Below are 19609 nucleotides of genomic sequence, written 5' to 3'. Positions count from 1 at the left end.
GTTATTAAGATGTCCAGTGGTCAAAAACATAAACGTGATTATCAGTAATTTCATACCTTCCACGCGACGTTCCAACAGGCAACCTTACATTTTTCTTATGTTAGCTAAGTGGTTGCTAATTAAGCTCTCTCACCATTCCAGAAGAACACACTATGATAAAGTGGCACTGTTTTCTAACATCTTACCTACGTGTCTTTGTGATATTGTTGGACACAAATGGTATAATTCTGGTAATAGTCTTTTCATTACATGTACCACATGTACCATAGCTGAGTACAGCCTGCGCACTCCGTTTCTCACCTTTTTTCTTCTTCCTCCTCCTGCCACAGCAGGCGATAATGGCGCAAACCAACACCAAGAACACCAGTCCACCAATAGCTGCAACCACGACAATATTCCACGGTTCAATTTTCTTGCTCCGTGCGGCTACAGCCGGTGGAATAGCTGTAGCGGGTGCTGGAGTCGCTAAGGTATAACGGAGAAGAAACAGAGGTTAATTTTCTAAAAAATAGTACACTGTATTGATGGCATCAATGCCGGATGCGATTTAGGCCTGACCATCAACCCCGGATTCATTCAACTTCATTCATTGAAAATTCGGCGTCTCCCGTTAATTTCCCAGGCCTGATTTTTATGCTTTTATATAGAGAGCGTGAAAATCACCCAAATGAAATAAATCAGTTTAAAAATAGAGCCTAAACTTTGACAAAAGCTTTTCCCGCGTCCTTTACATGTGTTCAGTTAAGAGCCTCACTGACACTTGTGATATTTAGCCTTACTACGACTTGTTACGGTAGTACTTAGGTTTTGGTTTTACAGTAATTGATCGGACAGCACTCTGTACAACAAAGAATGGTGAACTCACTTATTAGAGTCAGCCGGAGCGTGCCTCTCTGCACTGGTAACGAATAAACCCTGCCATTTTCCACGGATTTTTCCAGGACCTGATGAAGCTCATCAACAGTCTTATTTCCTTTAAAGAAAACTAAGGTGAAGTTCACCATAACGTTGTCACTTGCGTCACTGCTGTCAAAACAGTAGAAACCCTCTGATAAGTAAGTTAGGAACAAGTAGTCTAATTGAAGTCAAAAAATATGTTTGATGGAAACACTTATCTGTGCCACGACGAATGACGTCTTTGCCAATGACATCAAAACAAGTCAAAAGTGAGGGGGAAAATATAACAAAAGGGAAAGCATAGAGCAAAACAGAAATCAATTGGCATTTTTCTCGGATTCATGGTATTTCACTCGGAAGATAACCAGCCGAACAAGCGTTTTCTGTTGTGACCGTTTTTCAGGCGAACGGAGACAAGCGCGAGGAGAGTGCAAAGCGCAAGGAACGAAATGTCATTTTATCGCGCTCCTCTCCTCGCGCGTGACTTACACTGCGTCCGAACAATTTAGATATCACCGTAAGTTTTGGCAACATTCCAATTATCCTCATTATTCCCTTCATTAATGCATTTGTTCTTTTGGGACTGATGAGTAAGCCGCGTGAAAAAAAGAGTTGCACATGGAATACAAGTGCAAAAAAAAAAAAAAGAGAAACAACAACGACAGAAATGATAATTAGGATGATAATAATAATAACAACAATAATGATAATGATAATAATTATAATGATAATAATACTTTACTCTTACTAAATGTCGTTAACTGTGACGAGACCAAATTGTTTCTCATTTTCGTATAATACAATCATCTACAAAAAGAGAAACAAAGATTAATTGTAATTTAGGAAAACATACTACTTTAATAGAATTGTTCAAGGATATGAACCGTGTCGATCATGGAGAGTGTGTTAACTCAACATCCATGTCTCGCTTTGTCTCTTGCCCAGGTAAAGAGATAGTTTTCGCATCGCATAGAAAGTCGCAACTTCTTGGGGAAGATTTTACCCCACGGCGCAAAAGTCATGATTGAAAGTAAAGATAGAAACCAATGACTGCGACAGCGAGTGATCCCAAACTTTTTAGGACAAAAAAGGGCCCTTTCAAAGTAGGTAACGGTTCGTACCGTTCAGAGAAGCAATCAATGCCGTGAACTTTTTATCGTTCAATATTGAAGCAAATCATGAAGTTTTTGACCCACGGAAATTTTGAACAAGCCCAACAATGTTTCTTTAGACCGACAAAAGCATTTTCACAATTCAATCATTCTCTTTATAAGTATTCTTTGCAACTACTACACACACAGGTTGACGCCCTCTTACTGGGAATTGACTGTATTATACACAGCAACTTTCCTCGTGACATTAATTTATCTCAACAGTGCTGTGGACGCCGCTTCAAGAGGGAGACAAGATGGAAATGGCACCCCTCAGTTTGTCTTCAACAAAAGAAGCAACAAAAAAGGGAAAGGGACCACCTTTGAGCACTGTAACTATTCTGCTTTGCAGGGAGTGTACTGCCTAGACAGAAACCAGATGGAAATTCATATCAACATTTACTACAGAGCCTTTCAAATATTCACCTGAAAGTCAAACTTCAAACAACTTACATTCTTTATGAAGTCGTTGCTGAGCTCCTTGTACATCTCACTGCTGTGGTTATTGTAGTCTGGGTGATACTTGTATGGACACCTTTCAAGTTTTACACTCCCCCTCACTCTATCAGTTTCTTTTGTAACTAAAATAAATAGCAAAAAAGCAGTACAAGCATGAATCATTGTAAAAGATTGGAACAACTATGACAATCTAGAGTCCACAGTAACACAAATAGATCACATGATGATCGATACGCGCTGAGAGCAAAAGTGAACGCTGAAAATTATGGGTTTAAGGATGGCTGTTGATGGACTTTGAATAAACGGCTCAGAAGTATAAAAGCCACACCAGATCAGCACCGTTGGAACTGAAAGGGTTCATGATGTTCTTGTGATGTTGATGATGATAAAACTAACAACGATAATAATAACCATCGTAGAGAATATGGCACGTATATTTAAAAAGGGGCAAGAAGACTTACTTTGCTGGATACAGTGTCTTCCCTGATAACCAGAAGGACAAGTGCAACGGTAAGATGGCGGCGTCTTTATGTCCGTACAATTTCCATTAGCACAGGGGGAACGAGAACAAGGTCTTACTGTTGGAAAAAGAAGATACAACTCTCGTATACACACAATACGTAGTTTTATGCGGGATTTCTTAGTATATAAAAGGCAGGTTACATCATGAGTATGCTACCGATGAGGAGAGAGAAAAGCGAACTCATGAGACGTTAATAAACAGTATCCTCCGCTTAATTATTCATAAAGCACTCTCTAAGTCACTACACTTCGTATCTCCCAGGAAAGGTAATTTCCATGTTAAAAAGAGTCTTCTATATCCTTGTTGTTGTTAATCAGGGCATATTGCAATTATTCTTAATAAAATTCTAGAAACGCCAACTTTCCTTGATGAATGCAAGATCACCAATGCGTCTAAATAGAAGGTGTTGCATACCCGATGATATACCAATTAAAGTGTACAATTTTATCTTTTGTTCACTTCATTCTCTCTAGTTTTGAATGTACGTTTGAAAGGAAGAAAAAAATGACTTGTTTAGACCACGCGTCAACAATATGTAATCATATCTAGTGGTAACTCATGGTGAAAATTAAAATCAATTGTCTGAACTGTAGCCTTTAGTTTCGCTTCAAAGAAATTTATTTCCATTGAATTACACAAACGAAACAATCTCCTTCAAAGAACCAAGGGAAAAAAAATGTGTGAAGTACAACACTTACCCAACACTGTAACAGTAGCATTGACAGACACTGGTGGCTGTACTCCATTAAATGCCGTGCATGTGTACATCTTAACATAAGTTACGCTGGAACTCTTAATAACAAGTGTCTTGCTGTAAACGACTGAGGCATTCTCTCCAAGCACAGAGTAAGTTATGTTTGGCACTGGGTTACCAACAGCGTCACACACTAGAGTTGTATTCTCCCCCAACCACAACACTTGGTCTTTAGGACGAGTGACTATCTCAGAAGGATGTGATCAGATAAAAGGAATAGTGACAATTCAAACACAAGCCCACGGTCTACGACTCTCATATTTCAATGACGGAGTTTTTGTCGGAGATTTGGATAACATTTGGATATGGTAAAAAAATTTCAAAAGTAATATTTCCCCCGACGCCTAATTTACACACGTCCTACTCGCCTCAGTTTTTGATAGGATTAGCGCAATCTGTGATATCATGGTAAAAACAGGCTATACACTGAATTCCAACCAGACGGTCGTGGTCCTCGCGATATTTGGGCCTAATTTCTTTCTAACCGTCCAGAACCCTGAAGCATCACTTAGGGTGATCGCGGAAATCTGGACGATCATATCGATACCGGGCTTTAGTGCAACCCACAATTAATCTAATGATACGTTATGCTTGTGTAAATTTTGTCTGGATAAGAGATCACAACAGCTCTGATGGTGATCATCTTCGATGTAACCAAGGGTACCTCAAGACTACAACGATTACTATTGACATTACAGTTTTAAGTCCACAGGGGGAGGGAGAAAAAGATAGTTTAAGTGTCCGTTTGTCACTGACTTTTATAAGTTAGTGTAAGTAAGTTAGTGCTACACAATGGAAAAATATATAAACATATTCAACAAAGATTTTCAAGTGAACTAGAAATGGTGTAATAATAAAGTTGTCGCTATCAAACATGGGGTAATTTTTTTAGATTGAAGAGTTGATTCACCAAAAGTAAGTGTAACACAACTTACAGTGTACAGATACTGCAGCAATGGCTTTTTTTTGTTCTCCCACTCCATTCCAAGCTGTACATGTGTAATTCCCTGCAGCATTTCTGTCTATGTCCACAATGCTGTAAGTATCTCCTTGATGTAGCACTAATGAACTTTTATCTTTAGTCCACGTGATGTTTGGTGTAGGATTTCCAGAAGCACTGCAGCGTAGAGTCAAGTTGTTTCCTTCAAGGACAACTTGATTGATTGGGGAAGACTCAATCAAGGATGAATCTAAATAAGGAAATATAATAAGTACAGATCTAATCTAAAATCAGTCATTTAGACTGTTCACAAATAGCTAAACAAAACGAGCAGACAAGGCTATTCTCTTTTAGGGTCACCAGGTTTTCTACCTACATGTATATTTTGTGGTTCATTTTATCCTTGGTTCAAATGTTGTTTTCCTTTGTTTCAAACTCATTATCATACATGACAATACCCAAAAACAAAAGACAATAAAATTTGAACCAAGGATAAAATTGAACCACAACAGACACATAAGTGTCCAGTATTTGCTCATCGATAGGTAACTTACCTGAGGTTTCAATTTACATAGAGGGAATACGTTACATGCATAAGCAATTCTACATTGTACTTACAGTGGATGGTAACTAAAGTCGAGGCTTCAACGAATCCTAAATAGTTCATGGCTTTGCATTTGTATTCTGTTTCGTTGTCTAATCTAGTTAAATTAGCCAAGACGAGTGCCTTTGAATGGGACAAAATTTTATTGCTTCCTCTCTTGGTCCAAGTTATGTTTGGCTGCGGATTTCCAATAGCCTGGCAGACAAGTGTGATGTTGCCACCTTCAATGATGGGTGAAGTGGATGGATATCTGACTATCTCCGGAGGATCTTAAAAGTAAAAAAAAAATTACTTACTGTGTGAAACAAGTATACGTAAGCAGGAAACTAAAACGCCTTCAGGCAAGATTAACATCGAGCAACAGATCTGGTCTTCTCTTGTTTTCCTTCTTATTCAAGCACAGAGCCTTTTCGTATTGTAAAGATACACTGGTAAAATTTACAACTAAACATGAAACAAACGACTGCCTAACAAGAGAAAATATTCCTACTGGTTAAAATATGTACAATTATTAACTCACATTGAACAGTTATGTTAACTGCAGCGGTACCAGGTGTACCTACTCCATTACTGGCTGTACATTGATACTGGATCATGTTATCTGGTGTCTCTGGTCTGGTTACATTTACCACCCTAAGTAAATTGTTTTGAGACAAAACATTTGTGGTTCCAACTTGAGTCCAGACAACTGATGGAGAAGGAACACCACTGCTGTTACAGATCAAGGTAATGTTTCCACCTTCCACAACTACGCCAGTTCGAGGAACCACCTCAGCAACTGGGGCCACTGAAATAAAATATCACTAATACAGTTGTTTGTGTTATCTGTTAAGGTTACTAATATTGCACCAGTATTTATTCTAGTCGGCAAATCCCAATTATATGTAAGTCCGTGGAATTACAAAAAATCTGACAGCTTTCCTTGATGATGAAATGCCAAATCCACAAAAATAAGGGACAGAACACAATAACTAATTTCCTAGCCATCTGATTTGACATAATAATTGCTCATCTGATCACCTTCCCATCAAATCACTAGGCACACAATTATTAACTTACTAAAACAACAAAATGGTGAATTTATTGTTCGTCACTCGTCGCATGCAAACTTTCTGACCAGATGCATACCAAAACCCTTAGTGTGGACTGTAGCATTACTTTGCCTACCCTGTGCACAGAAACACATCATAGTATGGCGGTATTAAGGTCTATTGAGTCAATTAAATTGTACATATATATCTAGGGTGAATCTTTAATATTTTAAAGAAATTGGTAGAACACACAACAACGGACTTGATGCGATAAATTAGCTATTCTAAATTGCAGTCAGCTCTACACTGAACTCACCAACAGCAGTGATGCCGACACTAGCATTGCTTCCTGTGCCTACTATGTTTACAGGAATACAAGTGTACTCTCCATCTTCCTTTACGGGGATATATAACATCCCAGAACTGCTGTTACCAATAAGGTTGCCATTAAAGTAGAAGTGATAAGTATGAGCATCAGGGTGGGAATCTGTACTACAGTTTAGCATCATAAAAGTATTATGCAGCACTGTCGTGTTTGTGGGAAGTGCTGTAATCATGGTTGATGTTGGAGGATCTTTTAGACAGAGAAAAATTGATAGTGATTACTTGCATGAATATTGGGAAAAAGGTAATGGTTCATTATAATTTCATCAAAGGATACACAGTTAAGTAGAAGTTGTAAAGTGGTGTATAAACATAGAATGATTCAACAGTTACAAATGGTCTAATTTTAAAAAATGGCCCCACCGGTATAAATGGTCTAACTAAATAAAAGGACCATTTCAACTGGATGATCATTTTAACCAGTTGGACCATGTTACCTAGTAAGACCATTTTTAGCATTTTGATCATTTTATAGATGTAGACTGGTCGGATTCAGTTGAACCAGTTGGACCATATTTACTGGTTGCATAATTCTAACCATTGGGCCAATATAACCTGCTGGACCATTTTAAGTGGTTAACCTACTACATCTAGTAAGATTATTTTAACCAATAGGAACATTTTCTCTTGTTGGGCAATTTCTGCTTGTTGGACCAGTATATCTTGTTTGACCAGTATATCTTGTTTGACCATTTTATTTAGCTAGACGACTTTGACCAGTGGATCATTTTGTCTTAGACCATCTTAGCTGATTAAGCTATTTTAAACAGTTTGACCATTTACTTTGACCAGTTACACCGAGTTTGACCATTTCCACCAGTTGGAACGTTTTATCTAGTTACACCACTTCAGGTGGTTGGACCACATTATCTAGTTAGACCTTTTTAGATGTTTAGACAATTTTAGCTTATAGAACCATTTTACCTGGCTGGACCTTTTTAAATGTTTAAACCATTTTATCTCAAATATTGACTATTAATAAAACATAGATAATTTTAACCAATTAGACCATTTTAACCAGTTGGAGCATTTTATCTAGTTTGATGGGTCTGTAGAGACATGTATATCCTTACATCACAGAAAAGTATTGGCACAGTAATACCAACACCATTAGAAAAGGAATTGTATTAAACTTAGTCAAATAGAATTCAGGCAAACAAAGATGGACCAAAATATGGTTTAGTATTTCAACTGGTCTTTGGGCAAGACAGTGAGTGATAATATCATCATGCCTTTACATTTAGGTTTGTGAATCTTAATTTTAAGATTTCTCTTACATAATTATGAACATGTCGAAAAAGTCAAAATGCTCTTGATCATTAGGCAAATTCTCCTTAAAAAGTAAGTACCATATTAATGCGTAGACAACAGTATGGAGAAATTGAAAAGTGATGTTGGCATATAAAGGGAAAAGCAACCTGAATTTAACAGTTTTCTTTTTGTAGATGTTGCTTTTGTTTTTGCAGTATCCAACTTATCTCCTTTGTGATTCTTGGTTTCATGAAAGAGTCACTGACTACTCACAATGAACGGTGAGCTGAGCATATGCCTCCACATCTTTGGTGACATTGTTCCATGTCCTGCACTTGTATTGCTGTCCATTAAGTTTTCTTGAAACATTTTCAATTATAAAGGTTTCTTCTGTATGTAAAACTGTACTGCTTCCTTCTTGGGTCCAGATAATCTGTGAGGGTGGATTACTTGATGCATTGCAAAAGAAAGTAACATTGTCATATTCCAGGACTGTCCTGTTTCTGGGAGCAGAGACAATTTCAGCCGCATCTGAAAGAAAAGCCAACAACAATAATTCATGAAGTAAAAAATTGTTCTGAAGAATCAGAAGACAACCCTTGCTCATTAATTCTTCAAAACTGTACTGTGGATTATCTCTACCAGTGTTCATAAAAGGAGGCTTGCAGATTATAACATTTTTATCTGGATAAAACACTATTCAGTTGAATTGTTAACCTTCATGTAAACAAAAGTTCTGTAAAATACTTTTTTCTCACATGAATAATGATTACTGATACAGCGAGAAAACTCACAGTGTACAGTGATAGCAGCAATAGCTTTCTTTTGTCCACCAATTCCATTCCAAGCGGTACAAGTGTAATTCCCTGAAGCATTTCTTCCTATGTTCACAATACTGTAAGTAATTCCTTGATTTAGCACTGATGAGCTGTAATCTTTAGTCCAAGTGATGTTTGGTGTAGGATTGCCTCTTGCATTGTGATGTAAAGTCAAGTTGTTTCCTTCAAGGACAACTTGACTGCCTGAGGCAGACTCAATCAAAGATGGATCTAAATAAGAAGATATAATTGTGCAGATTGAGACTAAAATCAAACGTTTCAACTGTACATGATTATGAGAAGAAAATGAATGCCTTAGTCAAAACAAAAACAACCAAACAACCATTTCTTTTCTTTAGGAACAACAGAGTGCAAGTAAACAGATACCATGAATTTACAGCAATAAGCCAAAATTCACTGTACATAGAGTTTATATAATAATAAAAACCTCTACCACATTCACTTACAGTGGATGGTAACTGAAGCTGAAGCTTCAACAAATCCTAAATAGTTCATGGCTTTGCATTTGTATTCTGTTTTATCATCGAATCTGGTTAAATTATACAAGGAAAGTTCATCTGAATAAGACAGAGTTTTATTGCTTCCTCTCTTAGTCCAAGTTATGTTTGGCTGTGGGTTTCCAGAGGCTTGGCAGACAAGTGTGGTGTTGCCACCTTCAATGATGGGTGAAGTGGATGGATATCTTGCTATCTCTGGAAGATCTTTAAAGTAAAAAAATATACATATTCAATACTTAGACAGGTATGATTTAGCATGTCAGGAATTATTAGATGTAATGAATTCCCTAGAGCTATAGAAATAGTTGGAAAGCTAAAACAGGTAAGTCAATGGGATAATTAGAATAATAAGCATACTGGAAAGTAATGAACAGATAAAAAGATATAATATGAAACTCAAATGTAAAATAGTTGGTGCATGCACATTGCCTATCCACTGTGCAAGGGGGCAAAAATTACAAAATGCACAATGTACCTAATAAATGATTCAATATATTCAATCTCCAGTTGTTGAATGGTCTGGTTAATTGTGAGTCCAGATAGTCAAGGTTGGACTGTATCTTTCTCTAAGAGGTGATTTTTTCATACAGCATAGTTATCTTTTTACCATGTACATGTATTAGCATTCTATCTCTAGGGATCTGCATTCCATTTCCATACACATGTAGTGAAACTTTACTCATTGTTATGCTACACTGTTACAGTTTACAGCTAACCTAGTGGCCATTGATTAAAAATAGATTACCATAAACTCACAGTGAACAGCAATGCTGACTGTAGTTGTACTAGATGTGCCCACTCCATTCCTGGCTGTACACTGATACTGGATCAGGTTATCTCTTGTCCCTGGTCTGGTTACATTTGCAACAGTCAGTGAAATTTTTCGAGACAAAATGACCGGGCTGCCAACTTCAGTCCAGACAACAGATGGAGAAGGAACACCACTGACATTACAGATCAAGGTGATGTTTCCACCTTCAATGACAGTGCCAGTTTGAGGAAACACCTCAGTAACTGGGGCCACTGAAATAAAATATCACAAATATGAGGAAAAGAATGCATCAGGTAAAGATGAGGTGCCTAAATTGATAGAGATGTATTTAACCCTTTAGCTCCCAAGTTCTGATTGTTGATTCTCCCCTCTTGCTGCTACATATTTCCTTGTAAATAAGTGTCAAGAATTTGGTGTTGAATCAAGATAACGTATTTTACCAGACAAGTTTGAGCTAACTATAGCTATTAACCATATAGACACTTTTTTATCCTCAGTCTTAATGCATCAATTAATTTGAGGCATTCAATTACCCCACTCAACCACAATTTTTTTAATGGTTTTTTTCACTTTAATTTTTTCAGGCCTTATTTTAACTCCTGCTTAAGTGGTGTTCCTTACGGCAAAGATTGCTTTCACATTGATTTCTCACACTGCAGTTCACATGTATGATTTTTATATATTCACAGTCATTGCTTGCTGGTGTGATCAACAAATGTTGTGGCAAAGTCACATATGAGCTATTAGTGCTACTGCTTGGTTTTTCACAAGTAAACATCAATCTATGTAAAAAATTTTCTTCTTGGCCATTTGCTCACAAAGCAGACTCTTTATCTTTGAACTCCTCCATACTTAACTTAGAACTTAGAACATGTATATTCTAAAGGTTCAAATTTACTCAACCCCATCCATGCAAGATTTAAATGCCCAGCCCCTGGGTTGCCCTAGAAGGGGTGGTGGGGGTGAGGTTGAATCTTTATATTGACTGCATAGTATAGGGCTGAATCTGATATGAAACTCACCAACAGCAGTGATGCCAACACTTGCATTGCTTCCAGTGCCCACTTTGTTTTCAGGAACACAAGTGTACTCTCCATCTTCCTTCACAGTGATGTTAAACACACCAGAGCTGCTATTACCAGTAAGGTTGCCATTAAAGTACCAGTGATAAGTATGAGCATCAGGGTTGGCATCTGTACTACAATTCAGCGACACAGTACGATCATGCAGCACTGTAGTATTTGTGGGAAGTATTGTAATCAAAGTTGATGTTGGATGATCTTTTAGACCAAAAAAAAAATTGATAATGAGTATTTGTATACTGGCAAAAGTTTATGATTTAGCTATTTAGATGTATTTATACAGTAAAAGACTTTGCCATGAACTTCACAAGGTAGAAAATTAACTTACATTGAACATCAATGGTACAATTAGCAGTATCATTCCCTCTGATTCCATTCCAAGCCATACACTGGTATATTCCAGCCTGACTTCTGTTAACTGCTCTTATAATATAAACACTGTCTGTCACCAGAACCTTTCCAGACTGTATCCAGGCTGTGTGAGGTGATGGATTTCCAGTTCCATTGCAGTATAATGTCACATTGTCTCCTTCACTTACCAGACTGAGGCAACCTTGTATAAAAGGCTGTGGTGGGTCTGGAAAGATGTGTATATCCTTACGTTAAAGAATAGTATTACCTCAATTTATTATTATCACAATCGAAAAAGGGATGGCAATAAAAATCCATTTGATAATAATCTTCAAATTAGATTATTGAAGAATTCAAGCAAACAAAGCTGCTTACATGAAGGTAACCAAATAATATCCTCTCTCTCTTGATTTGACTTTTCTAAGAGTGCTTGGACTAGTTAGTGAGTGATTATATCACCATGCATCATTCACTTTATTCTTTGGAATTACTTTAGTAATGAGCATATGCACTTGCCTGCATCTAGCCTCGTTAGACCATGACAGTTAGTACCATAACACTACACAACATTATAAGTGGTTCAACTAAGAGGAAAAGAAACTGGAGTAACATTTGCACTAGCCTGTGTAATTTTTTTCAAGTGCAAACAAGAAGGGTATGTTCAACAAATTTACAGTAATTAATATAAAACTTACAAAGGACTGTCACTTGGGCAGTAACTTGTGCTAATCCCACATAATTTGCTGCTGTACATTCAAAAACAGATCCATCATCTTCTCTTGTCAGCTTTGGCAAAGTAAGAGTCTCTGATGTTGACAGTTCACTGCTGTTTCTTTGTTTAGTCCAAGTAATGTTGGGCTTTGGAGTTCCAGAGGCATTACAGAACAGGATCAACCCACTTCCTTCCACAACTTGAAAAGCTGATGGGGCATGGTCAATATCAGGGGGGACTGTAGAGACAAATATCATGGATGATGTAAGGCACAAGTTTCAAGTATGATCACAAAATGGAAGCTTTAGTTGAGAATAAACCATCTAAGAACTCACACTTTCCTTACAAGCCCACTATAGTATCTACAGTGTTAATTATTTTACATTCCCAGGTAAATAGGCAGCCAGGGTTTATGAAGGATCCTGCAAATGCAGGTGGGATCCCACCTTTCCTACCTGGGACTTATAGGTCATTCCAACTGTTCCTTTCCCTCCTCATAGTAAATTCACATGCAGTTTGAAACCTCAGTGCTAGAATGCTATAGTCCCTTGGAGAGTTAACAGATTGTAACACATACATACCAAGTGGACTCCAGATATATTTCCAATATCAAATTCTGCTCATAGAAATCAGGATGCTCAACACAATACAGATTTGAAGCCAAAATGTTCTTTTTATGTAGTAGAAAATGCCCTCTTCATTTAAGTTTTCCACTTACAATGGACAGTGATATTGACAGTAGCTGTAGCAGGTGTCTCCACTCCATTACTAGCTGTGCATTGATACTGAATCATGTTGTCTGCTGTCCCAGGTCTGCTCACATTCACAATAGTTAGTGATGGTGAAACAGAAAGAACATTCGAACTACCAATTCTTGTCCATGATATGCTGGGTTTAGGTTTACCAGATACATTACAGCTCAATGAAATGTTGTTGCCTTCTCTTGTAACCATTACAGAGTTTGACACATCCACTGATGGAGCCACTAAAATTGTAACGTAATGCATACAATCATCTCATACTGCTCTAGAATAATGTAACTTAGGAGACATGGCTGCATCTTCATCCATGAATTCAAGACATATTAAAGGCACAATGTCAGCCATTATCAAATGGCAAATGAATGCGAGTTCCTCAATTTCTATCTACAAAATGCTGAATCTGTAGCTCAGAGGATTCATAATTTAGCTAGCTAATGAATAAGCCAGTTGACAAATGTTAGAGTGTGGGTTTTAGCAGGAATTTCAATAAAAAATTTGCCTTGTTTTGTGACTTTACAAATTTTGTTTCTTGACTTTTAGGGATGCATAATTAGGCTCTGAAAGCCAGCATACCTTTCAAACATCGGTTTGGGAGTGTTAATGAGTACATTGATCTTTTGCAATTACTACAAACATGACATTAGAACGTACAAGTAAATTAGGATATGTGAAAGTACACATCATCTTTAAAACGTTTTTGGCAATAAACACACCACTACAACCAAAACCCAAACCACAGTACTTAAACTCTAACTACTTGTAAACTCTAACTACTTGTTACCCATACCCTTTTAGTAAACCTTGTATGTTTAAAATCCCCAAATCCTTTAAATGGAAACTAAATAAGATCATTCTTAGGATATGGTATGGACAAAAATGAAAAAAGTTCCAGATCAATATCAGTATCTGGGCAACTGCCACCTACCCCACATTTACCCTAACTTGTTATCAATTGACTGTTGTTGGGTTAGGGGAGGGGTAGGTGGGCAGTTGCCCAGATACTGATATTGATTCAAAGTTCCTTTATATCATCTTTGTACTTCTAGAACAACCTTGGTTATGAAAACAAAATAGAGTTCACCCAAAATTTACCTTAATTATTTCACCAACAACATATATCCCAAACTAAGTATTCTCATGAACCTTAGTGGCTTAGACAAACTAATAACCTCATATGAAAATAATTTATGACCACCATTTATCTCAACTTCATAATAACTTATTTCAACCAAAAGATCAGACATCACTCTCACCAACAGAAGTAATGCTCACACTAGCATTACTTCCTGCGCCTAAACTGTTGACAGGAACACAAGTGTACTCTCCATCTTCCTTCACAGTGATGTTAAACACACCAGAGCTGCTGTTACCAATAAGGTTGCCATTAAAGTAAAACTGATAAGTATGGACACTGGGGTTGGCATCTGCATTACAGCTCAGTGACATGGCACTGTCACATAGCACTGTAGTATTTGTCGGAACAGTTGTAATCATGGTTGATGTTGAAGGATCTTTTGGATGGCAAAATCAAATACAAAATGAGTCTTTGTTGACTGGCAAAACTTTAACATTCAGCTAAGTATATGTGCAAAAAAGACTGCTGTAAATTCAAGGTAGTCAATTAACTTACACCGCAAAACCAAATAAAAAATGAGTGTTTGAATGTATACTTGCAAAAGTTTAACATTCATCCAAGTATGTGTACAGAAAGAGATTCTGCTATTAAATTCAAGGTAGTCAATTAACTTACAGTGAACATCAATGCTACAGTTCAAAGTCTCATTTCTCATGATTCCATTCCAAGCCATACACTGGTATCTTCAAGCCTGACTTCTGTTTCATGCCCTTATAACATAAACATTGTCTGTCACCAGAACCTTTCCAGACTTTATCCAGGCTGTTTGAGGCGATAGATTACCAGTTCCATTGCATGATAATGTTGCTTTTGTTTTTACATTGTACCACCTTATCTAATTTTAAATTCTTGGATATCATGAGAGAGTCATTTAATACTCACAATGAACAGTGAGTTGAGCATATGCTGCCATATCTTTGGTGACATTGTTCCATGTCCTACATTTGTATTCCTGTCCATTAAGTTTTCTTGAGACATTTTCAATGACAAAGGTTTCTCCTTTATGCAGAACTGTACTGTTTCCCTCTTGGGTCCAGATAATCTGTGAGGGTGGATTACTTGATGCATTACAGAAGAAAGTAACATTGTCATATTCCAGGACTGTCTTGTTTTTGGGAGCAAAGACGATTTCTGCTGCATCTGAAATAAGGTCAACAACAACAACAACAATCACTATCTTTACCAAGAAAAGGGATATTCAAAAGCCCCCCACCCTAAAATAATTGTGTATTAAAGTGGCAAGAAAGTACACCTCCATGTAAATTAGTGTAACATCTCCAAAGCAACTCTCTCAAGCAAGGGAACACCCCCTTTTGTACAGATGCAGCTTGGAATGTTATCCACAAAAGAAAAGTTTGTGGAGTCTTGGAGGTTGATCTTTTTAAGTAAATGTTAAGTATGAAAAATTGCTTATGAAGTAATTACTTCCTTTAGAAAATATGACCCACCTGGGCTGAACAGATTCCAGCAAAGCAATTAATTCCTTTTAGGGGCTTAGCAGTGAATTGTAAATTTACCTTGATAGCCTGACACCAAGCTGTGTAAGCAGAAAATCTCTCAAACATTCTACATAATGTACACAGTTGCTTCAACTGCAAGTGTGACTTGCCTCAGACATCCATTCATGGAAATGCAAGGGGTCAATATACTCAACTATAGAGCAACAGGTATTTGAACATCCTAACCACCAACATAAGGGTTCTCTACAAGTTTTTAAGTAATTCATCAAAGATGAGGTTTGTCCTTAGATAAATTGAAAATTAATTTCAGAAAAACTCTGAGGCTTGTAATGGTAGTCTCTATACTAAAGTTATATCAAAACATGTTTTAATATTGTTTAGAAACATTTCGTGTCTGTTCATTAAAGCTACTCAATAACCCTCTTAGGATATAAAAAGTTTTAATCTATTCAAAGTAGTATTATTTTATTTTACACCAGTTACAGTTCACATACAGTGTTTTGGTGATTAAAATACACAGCTTGGCTGAACTTGTACCAGATGTACTTGTCAAAATCACTGCTTCTTTCTGTGAAGAGTATAGCCTATTTTACTCCATATACTGTAGAGGATGATACATACTCAAAACAAATACTGTGATTTAAAAAAGATGATTTTAATTAATTGTAGTTAGGAACTCGAGTAAAAGAGTTGTATGCAAAATAACACCAAGAGAAGTGACCATTCCTTAAGTGACATTAGTTTCATAATTTAACTGCCTTGTACTTTTTGTTATGAACACCAAAAATCATTCATGGATGTTCTAATATATACTTATAAACCTTTATATGTGTTAATTTATTTCTTACAGTGGTTACATATACAGTTTAAAAACACTGAACATTACCAATATTAAAAATAAAAATAAAAATCTTAAGTTTATTATCAGAACTAAAACTCACTACCTAGTTCATTTTCAGAACAAAGCATGTTTTAATGAATCAGGAGATAAACTTTGTTCAAGAATTCTTATAAAAAGTACTCAAATTACATGTATCTCAAACAATTTTTGTATGAAGCAGCTTGCTCCTGTGGATTATAACATTTTTATCTGGATAAAACACTTAACAGTTGATTGTTAACATCCATGAAAATGAAATTTATGTAAGATAAGTTTTCCTCACATGAATAATGATTACTGAAATAGTAAATAAGACCAAGGAAACTCACAGTGTACAGTGATAGCAGCAATAGCTTTCTTTTGTCCTCCAACTCCATTCCAAGCTGTACAAGTGTAATTCCCTGCAGCATTTCTGTCTATGTCCACAATGCTGTATGTAATTCCTTGATGTAGCACTGATGGACTGTCTTCTTTAGTCCAAGTGATGTTTGGTGTAGGATTGCCACTTGCATTGCAATGTAAAGTCAAGTTGTTTCCTTCAAGGACAACTTGACTAACTGGGGCAGACTCAATCAAAGATGGATCTGAATAAGAATAATTGTGCAGATTAAACTAAAATCAAACATTTAGACTGTACATAATTATGTATAGTACAAGAATGGCTAAACAAAACAACAACTATTTATTTGCCTTAAAAAACAGAGTACATATAAATGGAAAACATGTGGAAATAACAATAAGGTAAAAAACACTTAAAAATTAATAATAACAAACAAATATAGCTCAGTATTGACATGAATAATTAATAACACTTACAGTATATTGGGTTGTTATACATTTTAGAATGCAAAGACAAGTAAGTAAATAAATAAATAAATAAGGCAAGGCATGAAAGTACTCTATTTACATCAGAGACCTTAAGTTCCCAGATGGGGTCTTAATACCTGTAGTTGATACCCTGAAAAGTAAACATTCCCTAGACCAAGAAGAGTGTCCAGAGTTTCCTTATCAAAATCAGATGTCAGTTGGCACAGTTTCACTGTACATATATATTCCAGGTAGTAAATCAACTTACAGTGCAAAATCAAATAAAAAAATGAGTGTTTGAACACTGGCAAAAGTTTAACATTCAGCCAAATATATGAACAGAAATAGACTATACTATTAAAAATTCAAGGTAGTCAATTAACATACAGTGCAAAATCAAACCAAAAATGAGTGTTTGAACACTGGCAAAGGTTAACATTCAGCCAAGTATATGTAAAGAAAGAGACTCTGCTATTAAATTCAAGGTACTAAATTAACTTACAGTGAACATCAATGCTACAGTTTGAAGTCACATTTCTCATGATTCCATTCCAAACCATACACTGGTATATTCCAGCCTGACCTCTGTTAATTGCTCTTATAACATAAACACTGTTTGTCACCAGAACCTTTCCAGACTTTATCCAGGCTATTTGAGGTGATGGATTACCAGTTCCATTGCAGTATAATGTCACATTATCTCCTTCAGTAACTGGACTGGGGCAATGTTGTATAAAAGGCTGTGGTGGATCTGCAAAGACATGTTTATCTATATATTACAGAGTAGTATTACCTCAGCATCACTATCACTATAAGAAAAACAATGGCAATAAAAATCCTTAAATTAGCTTTAAATAAAGAATTCATGCAAACAAAAAATATTCTCTATCTCTTGGTTTCATATTTGAGCTGTTGCTTGGACAAGTCAGTGAGTGATGATATCACCATGGATCATTCGATCTATTCTTTAGAGTTACTTTAATTAATAATAAGCATATGTACCCACTGGTAACTGGCCTTGTTATACCATGACATAATTATTATCAGAACACTACAAAACACTCAAGAAAATCAGCCCTTACTTGGTGTGTAAGACAGTACACATCACTATTGTTTTCCCTGGTTTTCTTATTCCCAGTTGTGATGAATTCTGTTGTGACATATACTGTGTCTTCTACACCAAGTAAGAGAAAATCTAAGTGGCTCAACTGAGAGGAAAAAATGGAGAGGAGTTTGCACGAGCCTGTGTAATCATTATCAAGTAAAAACAAGAATACTGTAAAAACTTGTGTATTAGTCCCACCCCTAATTTTCAAGTATGATTTTGGAAAAAAAAGACCTCCAAAAAAGCACTCTTGTAAAAAAAGTTGGTCATTTGTTCCAAATGTTGACAATAAACTTGACAAAATCTAATGTTGTGCACTTGCAGTGATATTAGTAAGTTAATCAACTCTGAAAAAACCTTTTAAAAGCTTTTCTTTAATTGTTTTTCCTATTCCCTGTGACTGACAACTGTTGTCTTCATTGCTAAAGCCCACAGCCCAAATGAAAACAATGGAATTAGAATAAAAAAAAAAAGCACAGGAGAACAATGCAAAATGTTTGCTTGGTAACCATGCAGGAAGTTTATTTAAACACGATAAAAAAATTCAGCAAAAGCTGATGTCTGGACACCAGAGGCAAATAATGTTCTCCTGTATAAGCCACACCCGCAATTTTTGGTCCAAAACTTAAACAAAAAGGTGTGGCTTATAAACAAGTCTTTAAAGTAATACAAATGTATGTTCAGCACATTAACACTAAATAAAACTTACAGAGGACAGTGACTTTGGGAGTAACTTGTGCTAATCCCAATGAATTTGCTGCTATGCATTTGTAAACAGACTGGTCATCTTCTCTCAAAACATTTGTTATGGTAAGTCTCTCTGATGTGGACAGTTCACTGTTGTTTCCTTGTTTGGTCCAAGTAATGTTGGGCTTTGGATTTCCAGTGGCATTACAGAACAGGATCAACCTTCTTCCTTCTACAACTTGATAAGCTGATGGGGCGTGGTAAATATCAGGGGGGACTGTAGAGACAAATATCATGGAGACTATTTAAGATTTGTTTCATGCATGATTGCTAGAACATCATATGTTTTATTTTGCAAAGCAACCTGTAAGAACTCACACTTACCTCACACACCCAAAATATCATCAAGAGAGTATATTATTTTCCTTTATACAGCATTTCACGTGTTCAGTGACTCAAAGAGGGCAGAATTTCACAGCAAATTTGTTTTCTTAAACCATCCCCTCTTCATACCTCTTCTTTGTAGA

General features: G+C 36.4%; 1 protein-coding gene across 4 annotated transcripts in view; it reads right to left on the bottom strand.

Moving 5' to 3' along the window:
* The window catches only part of LOC131769686 (hemicentin-1-like), a 31093-nt gene that overhangs the window by 2538 nt on the left and 8946 nt on the right, over positions 1–19609 (bottom strand). The window contains exons 10-32 of one of the 4 annotated variants that reach the window (XM_066168370.1): positions 19105–19359; positions 17793–18041; positions 16813–17067; positions 15026–15283; positions 14262–14519; positions 12966–13232; positions 12231–12485; positions 11513–11761; positions 11125–11382; positions 10087–10353; positions 9280–9534; positions 8789–9043; positions 8268–8525; positions 6676–6933; positions 5849–6115; positions 5343–5597; positions 4720–4974; positions 3729–3968; positions 2969–3085; positions 2502–2629; positions 1646–1704; positions 866–1026; positions 301–465 (exon numbers count right to left, since the gene is read on the bottom strand). In XM_066168370.1, coding sequence (XP_066024467.1) covers positions 301–465; positions 866–1026; positions 1646–1704; positions 2502–2629; positions 2969–3085; positions 3729–3968; positions 4720–4974; positions 5343–5597; positions 5849–6115; positions 6676–6933; positions 8268–8525; positions 8789–9043; positions 9280–9534; positions 10087–10353; positions 11125–11382; positions 11513–11761; positions 12231–12485; positions 12966–13232; positions 14262–14519; positions 15026–15283; positions 16813–17067; positions 17793–18041; positions 19105–19359 — 5244 coding nt within the window. Of the gene's footprint in view, positions 1–300; positions 466–865; positions 1027–1645; positions 1705–2501; positions 2630–2968; positions 3086–3728; positions 3969–4719; positions 4975–5342; positions 5598–5848; positions 6116–6675; positions 6934–8267; positions 8526–8788; positions 9044–9279; positions 9535–10086; positions 10354–11124; positions 11383–11512; positions 11762–12230; positions 12486–12965; positions 13233–14261; positions 14520–15025; positions 15284–16812; positions 17068–17792; positions 18042–19104; positions 19360–19609 lie in introns of those variants that run through there. The other 3 variants (XM_066168371.1, XM_066168372.1, XM_066168373.1) reach the window with 3 other exon arrangements.

The sequence above is a fragment of the Pocillopora verrucosa genome, chromosome 6 (assembly GCF_036669915.1).
Source record: "Pocillopora verrucosa isolate sample1 chromosome 6, ASM3666991v2, whole genome shotgun sequence".
NCBI classification, from domain to species: Eukaryota; Metazoa; Cnidaria; class Anthozoa; order Scleractinia; family Pocilloporidae; genus Pocillopora; species Pocillopora verrucosa.
Note: the sequence above shows the minus strand (reverse complement) of the source record. Positions and strands in the feature narration are given on the sequence as shown.